The 8,728-nt window shown below is 43.0% G+C and overlaps 1 protein-coding gene and 1 non-coding gene across 2 annotated transcripts; both read left to right on the forward strand.

Annotated features, from left to right (window-relative positions):
* Positions 1–781: 781 nt before the first annotated feature.
* LOC119889558 (cytoplasmic tRNA 2-thiolation protein 2-like) lies at positions 782–4,533 on the forward strand. The gene is made up of 7 exons (XM_038700427.1): positions 782–897; positions 1,128–1,225; positions 1,667–1,765; positions 2,106–2,214; positions 2,934–3,000; positions 3,292–3,350; positions 3,804–4,533. Exons 2-7 carry the CDS (start codon positions 1,201–1,203, stop codon positions 3,862–3,864), a joined length of 420 nt encoding a protein of 139 aa, XP_038556355.1. The 5' UTR covers positions 782–897; positions 1,128–1,200; the 3' UTR covers positions 3,865–4,533.
* Positions 4,534–5,998: 1,465 nt separating this feature from the next.
* Positions 5,999–6,117, forward strand: LOC119889560. Its single transcript, XR_005442096.1, has one exon. It is a non-coding gene; the product is annotated as a 5S ribosomal RNA (ribosomal RNA).
* The last annotated feature ends 2,611 nt before the right edge of the window (positions 6,118–8,728 follow it).

The following is an 8,728-nucleotide window of genomic DNA, read 5'->3' on the forward strand; positions in this document are numbered from 1 at the left end:
AAAGTACAGTCTGTATCTTTAGACCTGCTCGCCCTGACCACACTGTGTGTTCTCCTCAAGGCAGCATCTGCTGGTGCACACTGCTCGTACTGAAGGCTACAGTAAACTGATGCTGGGAGACAACTGCACCAGACTGGCTGTTAAACTGCTCACCAGCATATCACTGGGCAGAGGCGCACAGCTGGCTCAGGACACGGTGCGTAGAGATGAAAACAGAGGGAGAGGGAACACCATTGCATTTACTGTAAAGCTGGTGGGAAGAGAGAGCACCCACATCCAGCCTAGACCTCTAGAACGCTCTGTTTCCCTTTCTTTTTTCTTTATAGGGCATCAGATGATGATAAAGTTGTGATGGAAGACTGATTCTCTGTGGAGCAATCTGACTTAAACATATTTTGTGTGTTTGTGCTAACAGGGGTTCTCAGACTCCAGGTATGGTGACATAATACTAGTGAGGCCAATGAGGGCTACTCGGCTAAAGAAATAGCTTTCTACCCACCGGATGTTCAGCGTTCCGTCTGTTTTCATACCAAGCCTGGACAAGGTGAGATCACCGACAGCAGTGAGAGAGAGTCGCAGCGTGAGGGGGGAGTATTTTATAGACTGATCTGAGAAAACTCCTTAACACTTGTCTCTTTCCCAGTGTTCAGAGATTTTTATAATATCTCTGTGCAGAAGAATATGACATGCATTATCCTTGTGTAATCCTACAGACACAGTATGTCCCTGTTACTGCATGAACGAGCCTACTTGTCACCACATGTACCTCCCCAGAGCGTTCAGTTTGTTTGTGTCTGTCCCATAGACAACAGACAAGGCCAGTATCCAGCGTCTGACGGAGAGCTTTGTCACTAAACTGCAGGCAGACTTCCCCTCGACCGTCAGCACCATCTACAGGTCAGTGGGAATCACACCACAAACGTACACTGTGCAGAAAGTACTGCGTGTGAGGGTTTGACGCACGATCATTGGATAATGGATGCTGGACATTTTGGAACAAGTACGCGTCCCACAGCCTGCTTTTTCTAATTATTAGCAAGGCACAACCACTCGAGCGTTTTCTACACACGAACAGTTTTGGAAACGCGACACTAAGCTCATTTAAAAGCTTACTGTGTGTCCTGTAGGACCAGTGAGAAGCTGCAGACAGCATGTAAGAGCTCCACCACAGCCGACCACTGTGACAGATGTCTGCTCTGCATGTGCGCCCTGGATACTGCTGTTGGTGAGTGTTGTCTGAACGGCTAGCTCATAGACTGGAACTACCTTTAGAGGAAGCACGTGGACATGCAAGCCTTCTGAACTAGGAGTTGAGTAGCTTCTTTCTTTTTATTGTAAAAAATATGTTTCATGTTATCAGACCTACTGAGTACTCACGCCACCTCCCAGCACAGTTCACCTCCCAAATCCTCCCAAAAGACCTTAACACTTGTCACTTAACAGAATCAAGATCTGCAGACACCAAAGATCTCTGAGTAATGGTACTGAATGCCATATTTTCAGATCAGAAAAGTAAAAGTATACGGAGAAACAAATCTGATTTCTTCCCCTTCAAACCTCTGCACATTTCTAGTGGACGCTCTTTGCAGTGATCACCTTCTAGGCGGCTGGAACAGATAGAAGCATTCTTTACCCCACATCTCCTGCTTTTTCTTTTTTCTTTCAGAGAATGCATCAGCCTTCAAGGCCACACTGATCTCAGAGCAGCTTTCCCAGACTAAATCTCCAGGAGCTACCAGTGCTGATGTCCCAGGACAAAACCCAGGTACAGCATACTCTCAGTCAGTGAATACATTCTCCAATCTCCACTCATGCCTTCAGTATTTCTTGTAGTGGTTGTTTCTCTATGGTATTGTCATTTTAACTTCCGCGTGTTCATTTGGAGTCCTTTTCCAACAGGATATAGAGCATTAAAGCTTTTAAGCTTAACTCATCAGTTAGGTAATGAATTGGACGTAGATACTTGTGTTGTATTTCTGTGCTGTGTTTATAATGGCACAGTTAAAAAGTTGGTACATGATGTGCCACAGCACTTTTCTCTGTGTTTAGTAGAGCAGATTGTTCCGGGGTGTTAATAAAATCTGTTTCTTGTGGTTCTGTTAAAGCTCCAGTGGAGTCAGAATCCACTGCTCCCACTGGGCAGTGCTGTCCCTCTGGTGGAGGAGAGGATTGTGGGACAGCAGCAGGGGGTAGAGGCTGCTGTTCTTCTGCCAAGTAAGTGTTCCATATTTATTCCTCTTAATTTGATTAATCTCTTTTTCTCATCTGATCAGGGACTCACACTGACACTTAACATGCAAAGTGATGATTCCAAACACATCATTCTAAACAGGACTCAAACTTTTCTGTCTTTGTCAATACAATTTCCATCTCTGGAGAATGAAACAGTATTCCTCTCTGCATGCATAACATGTTAGCATGTTAAATTTCCAACCTCCTTCAACTTCACGAGAAGCAGCTGTTTGACATCACACAACAATAGCAGCATCCTTGGAAGCACATGTTGTAAATGGTAAACTATCAGCTGAAAGGCAACATAAAGTATATTTGCCTGTATTAAATTAAAATAATACATACTATTATATAGTAAACCTGTTCCCTATGCAAATTGATGTCAGCAATGTTATTAGGTAGCTGGTTATGGTAAATAATTCATGAAAGTCATCTCTGCACAAAAGTTATTCAGAAAAATGTGAAAACATTAGGAAATATACAACATTTACTGACTTTTACAGTTTACCAACTGATGTAGCTAGATGGGAAAACGGTTAACAAGTAGTGTATATTTATGTCAGGTGTTTTCATTAAAACAGCCATGTTTTTTTCACACCATGGGCCACTGAGGGTTCAGTTGTGCTCATTAGCATTCATTTAGCAGGTTCAGACCCGCAGGCTGTCATCATCTTCCGAGCGTTCTGTGTTGTATGTTGCAGGGGACCAGAGACGGCTGATCTGAAGAGCCTGCTGTGTTACAGCTGTCAGCTGACCATCAAAGACATGGTGCGTGAACACACAGGGACATACTGAGCAGGTTTCATGATTTCCAAAAACAATCTAAACCTCGTGCTTGATGTTAACTACTTAATCCAAAATCTGAATAAATCATGACCTTTTAAAATGGAGATTTTGTATTTAAAAAATTGCATAAAATGTGTGTAACTGGTAAAGTAAGAACATACATGAAGGTGTTTCCCTGCCCCTGTCTTCTCTGTTTTACTCCTACTGTACTACTGATTTTCCTCCTCTGTCCTCATGGCCTGTCCCTTTTGTCTTCATCTGTTATCCTTCCAGTCGTCATTGGAACGTCTCCCGCAGTACATCCTCTCAGAGGCTCAGAGGCGGCAGAGGAGGTGAGGAGAATATTCGGTACATTTATAAACATCATAACTGCTGATCAGTTGGAAAGCATAAAGTAGTGCTGTTCGCATTGTAATGCATTTTCAGACCTTTTCTGGTCATGTCATCCCAGTGTGAATACTTAGACTCTGTGCCAAACCAACTATTGTATTGGAACAACCAAATCAATACCGTTAGTTTTTTCTGATTGTCCTCAAATGCCAAAATGAACTAGCTATCGTCTGGCAAATATTGAGCTGAATCATACAGCTTCACCAGTACAGCCCTTTAATAATTGGAAAAGTCAATGAGGGGAAAAAGAGTGAATGGTAAGACTGTAAAAATGTGTGGGGATTTCACTATTGAGTCATTTATTATTTCAGGGTAGTTGCACATGCAGTATATGCGCAAAGCTTAAACAAATATCACAGTATCGCTGTATTTGGACCTGGTGTTGTGTTTTGTAGGTCTCAGATGAGAGAGGAGATCGGCGAGTTCCTGCTGGATGATGGTGATGAAGGCGATTAGAGGGAGGAGGCAAAGCTGATGAAACAGAAGTGAAGCTGAATGTTCACTCAGAAAGAATTTACTTGGCCATTTTTACTTGTTTCATCCTGCAGGGAGTGGAGACATTTCATATAAATGCTTAAGAAATATATTAACATGTATAGAATTTCTTCAATTCTACTTCCTGTTATTCTGTGTGGGGTCACAGGGGCTAGAGCCTATCCCTGCCTGCAGGGAGTGAGATGTGGTAGGTCCCAGGTACACTACAGAGCTGTGCAGGTGCCAGCCTGAAAACAGCCCTGCGTTGGTGTGGGTGTGTGATACCAGTGAGACAGGAAATCTATCCAGGAAGTCCAGTTTGATTAACAGATCCATGAGTTTGAAGATTTAGCATCAAAACACTGTATAGATGTTTATAATACACTCACACAGGATTTTACAACTATTTTATCTTCTGTCGTCTCAATCACAAGGTCAATTGTAGGAATACAGTGTTGACATTACAAAGTAATCCACCATGAATCTGCACTCGCATGATTGGTCACCACAGCGCATTGTTGATGACAACATGTTAAGTTGCAGCAAAAGTTCAGCCTAGTTCTGATCTGAGAACAGATCAGTTTGAGATTTTATATTTGTTATTGCTGCTATAATAAACTTTTGAGTCTTTATTTAAAGCTGTTTTCAAGCCATTCAAATGGATTCTTTCTGTGCTGCTGACCCGCTAAAAACAATCTGCCACATCATCAGTCCCTGTTAACAGTCTAACCCATCAATGCAGCTTTTTTCGTGCAGTGCTGGGTGCCTCCATACTTCATGCCTCAGAAAATCTTTATGTATTGAAGCTGACTTTTATAGACTCCTTTAACACAAAGTACTGAAGAGTGCCAATGCAATATCTTTTGGATACACTGTGGATGTAACCTGGCCACCAGTTTATTACACAGTCGCAGGAAAAAGTATGTTAAACCTTTGGAATTACCTGGATTTCTGCATATATTGGACATAAAATGTGATCTGATCTTCATCTAAGTCACAACAATAGACAAACGGTCTGCTTAAGTTAATACTGCACAAACAATTTTATTTTTTTGTTTTTATTGAACACACTTTGTAAACATTCACAGTGCAGGGTGGAAAAAGTATGTAAACGTCTAGGCTAATGACTTAACAAAAGATAATTGGAGTACAAAAGTATCTCTAAAAGCCTTGATGTTCATCAGCCCAAGACAAATTGTCTATAAATGGAGAATGTTCAGCACTGTTGCTACTCTCAATAGGAGCAGATTTGGACCTCCTTAATTATATGTAGGCTAAAGCATATCAATAAAAGAATTTGAAAAAAAACATTGATAACATACAATCAACTTAAATGAAGGCTTTAGGACCATGCGGGCGCAGCTGATTATACCGGCGCAACCCTCATTTCAACTTGAAACACTGTTTCCCCTTCAGTGTTCATACTTGATGAAGCATATGAAAACGTGTGCGCAATAACTGGCTGTAATATTGACCAGAGCATCCTCTGAATTCAGCACTAACCTGGTGTATTTATGTTGCTGTATAGTAACAATAGTGCCCATTATGTAGTCTGCAAGTCTGCATTAGTTTGTATGACTGTAGTGTAGCCTATAACTTTGGTTGGGTTTAGGTATAATTTGAATTACCGTAAATAAGCTCTGTTAAAAGAAACAAAAAATCTGGACCTCACTCATTTCTAAACCATGGTTACAGCCCTGCGATGGAATAGCTGTCCTGCAAAAGTGCAGAATGCTCAATGAGGTTAGAAAAAACCTAGTGTCAGCTGAAGACAAATCTCTGGAACATGCTAATGTCTGTTGATGACTACGAGACGTCAAACACTGAACAAGAATGGAAGTCACAGCACACCAACATCAAAACCTCATCCCAACTGTCAAGTATGGTGGAGGGGGAATCATGGTTTGGCGCTGCTTCTGGGCCTGGAATGGTTATAATCGACGGAAAAATGTCTGCCAATTGAAGCTCAACAGAAGATGGGTGGACTGGGAAGACTGTCTAGATATCCTTCTTGTCAGAGTAAAGAGTAAGAAAAGAGTAGGAGCAAAAGATACATTCTTAGTGTTGGCTTCTTGTCCCTCTCCATATAAAGAGCCTTTTTGTGGATTGGTTCTTCGCTTACGGCCATACTACCCTGAACACGCCCGATCTCGTCCGATCTCGGAAGCTAAGCAGGGTCGGGCCTGGTTAGTACTTGGATGGGAGACCGCCTGGGAATACCAGGTGCTGTAAGCTTTTTCATGTAGGAAGATTTATTTTGTCACAATATAACAGGTTATAGAGTAAAATTGACTTTGTAACTCCCTTCTGCTACATAGCAGACAATATATATTACAATAGAAGCAATTATAAAAAATGGTAAACAGAAATAAACTGCCATCACTGGAGCAGTGCTGAGGATGAACTAGAGTTTAAGAGTCTGATTGCTTGGGGGGAAAAGCTGCTCTGCAGTCTGGTGGTGCGGCAGCTGAAACTTCTATATATCTTCCCAGAAGGCAGCAGGGTGAACAGGCTGTGGCTGGCTGGGTACTGTCCTTTAGTCGAGAAGCCGTCATTGAACAGGGGAGGGGGTCTACGCCACCACTTATCCCCCACTTACAATGCTGTCCTTTCATCACTTCCCAGGAAACTCAACAAACGTAACCTATTGGCCTCAGGTGAAGATACCAACGATGGTCGTTCAGTCTTGGCCACAGGTAGTCTTAACGACTGTAACGACTGTCGTCACAGCAACAAGGAACACTAACGAACCAGCAGTATCGACGATCCTGGCAAACGACCCCACTGAGGTTAAATAGCTGAGTTTCCCTGCCAGTCAGTCAGAACTGAAGAAGTCCTTTGGATGAGGGACGAAACGTCTTCCAGTCTCTTCAACCAAGTCCAGTTGCCCTTGACTTTAACCTTCGTTGGATAACTATGACCTGGATGACTGAGAATCTTCACAGACGTACTGTCCTTTAGTATCCTTTGGGCTCTGCAGGCACCTCACCTCACTGATATCACTGATGTTCAGGAGATGGGTACCAATGATCTTCTGAGCAGTTTGAATCCCCTGCTGCAGAGCCCTCCGGTCCTGGGCCGTGCACATCCCATGCCAGCTTGCGACTTTCCCAGTCAGGATGCTTTCTATTGCTCCTCTGTAAACGCTGACAAGAACTAGGTAAGGGAATTTGGCCTTCTTAAGCTTCCTCAAGAATTTTTTTTTTTTTTGAGCTTTCTTCACCAGCATGGAGATGTGAGGTGACCATGTCAGGTTCTCTGTGATGCTGATTCTCAATTAAGCCTATTATTGGATCATTATTACTGATTTTCATTATGTAAGCACATAAATTATTACATTTTTTTTCATATACTTTATTGATGCCCAAGGGGAAAGTTTTTGTTCTCTGCATTTAAAACATCCTAGCGGATAGGGAGCAGTTACGGGTTCAGGTCATGTCAGTTACGTTGCTCAGGGGCAGCTTTGGCAATGGCCCATGTTGTACTAGATATGGTGACCCTCCAAATCCCAAAACAAGTCCCCACGGGCTGCCGCCCTTTTTATTGATTATATTGAATGATATTATAATTATTATTATACAATAATAATTTTTAATTCAAAGTCCAGGGACAAGCTGCTTCAGTGAAGAGGCAGCAGCCCCCTCTGATTTTTATAAAGAGAAGAGGAAAAGCTTACAGTCACAGCACACCAACATCAAAACCTCATCCCAACTGTCAAGTATGGTGGAGGGGGAATCATGGTTTGGCGCTGCTTCTGGGCCTGGAATGGTTATAATCGACGGAAAAATGTCTGCCAATTGAAGCTCAACAGAAGATGGGTGGACTGGGAAGACTGTCTAGATATCCTTCTTGTCAGAGTAAAGAGTAAGAAAAGAGTAGGAGCAAAAGATACATTCTTAGTGTTGGCTTCTTGTCCCTCTCCATATAAAGAGCCTTTTTGTGGATTGGTTCTTCGCTTACGGCCATACCACCCTGAACACGCCCGAAGGTTGAAGCAGGAAGTGGCAGAGCGGGAATAGTGTGCCTTGAATAAAAACGTTTTTCTTCATATATATTAGTTTTTTCGTCATTTTGGTGATAGATTTCGTTTGGAAAGAATTTTGCGTTTATTATAAGCCTCAATCCCCCGACGGTTTTGCTGTTTGGGGGAGGCTTTTCGTTTTTTTCGGTCGGACATCATGGCAACAAACAACGGAACGGAAAAATTGCCGAGTAAAGACACGGACAGGTGGAATATGGGAGAAAAGGAAAGTGTGGTGAACGACAGACAACCCGTGATTGACAGTAGACAGAGCAACGAGACGGATGAAGGCCAAGGAGTAAACGAAGAACGAAATCTGAACAGAAAGAGTGGCGGAGAAGAGCGAGGAGGAGTGAGAGAGAAGTACGGAAGAGACTTGACGATCGAGGTGGAGGTGGAGGGAACGGCAAGAGTTTCAATGATGGAAGTTTTGAAGGAGGTGAAGAAGAAGTGCGGAGAAGTGATCGGCTGCAGAGTGAGAGGTGAGAGGACGTATGAAATCACAATGAAGGACGAGGAGGGGAAGACGAAGCTGATGGATGGTCTTCGTGTGAAAGGAGCGCTTGTGCATGCCAGGGACATAATTAGCACCGATATGGTGGTGTCCTTCATTAACCTGCCGGTATACATGGAAGATGATAAGATTGTATCACGACTGAATGAGTGGGGAGTGAGGCAGATGTCGCCAATCAAGAGGCGCATGTGGCCGGGGACGGAGATCGCTGACGGAACGAGGTTTTTAAAGGTGCGCTTCACTGAGGAGGTGCGCTCACTCCCGTATTCCACCAAGTTTGAGACTCTCAGAGGCACGGAGTATTTCCGTGT

This window comes from Micropterus salmoides, unplaced genomic scaffold (assembly GCF_014851395.1).
Source record: "Micropterus salmoides isolate LMB-PRFRI ecotype aquatic unplaced genomic scaffold, ASM1485139v1 Ms_hic_scaffold_543, whole genome shotgun sequence".
Taxonomy (NCBI): Eukaryota; Metazoa; Chordata; class Actinopteri; order Centrarchiformes; family Centrarchidae; genus Micropterus; species Micropterus salmoides.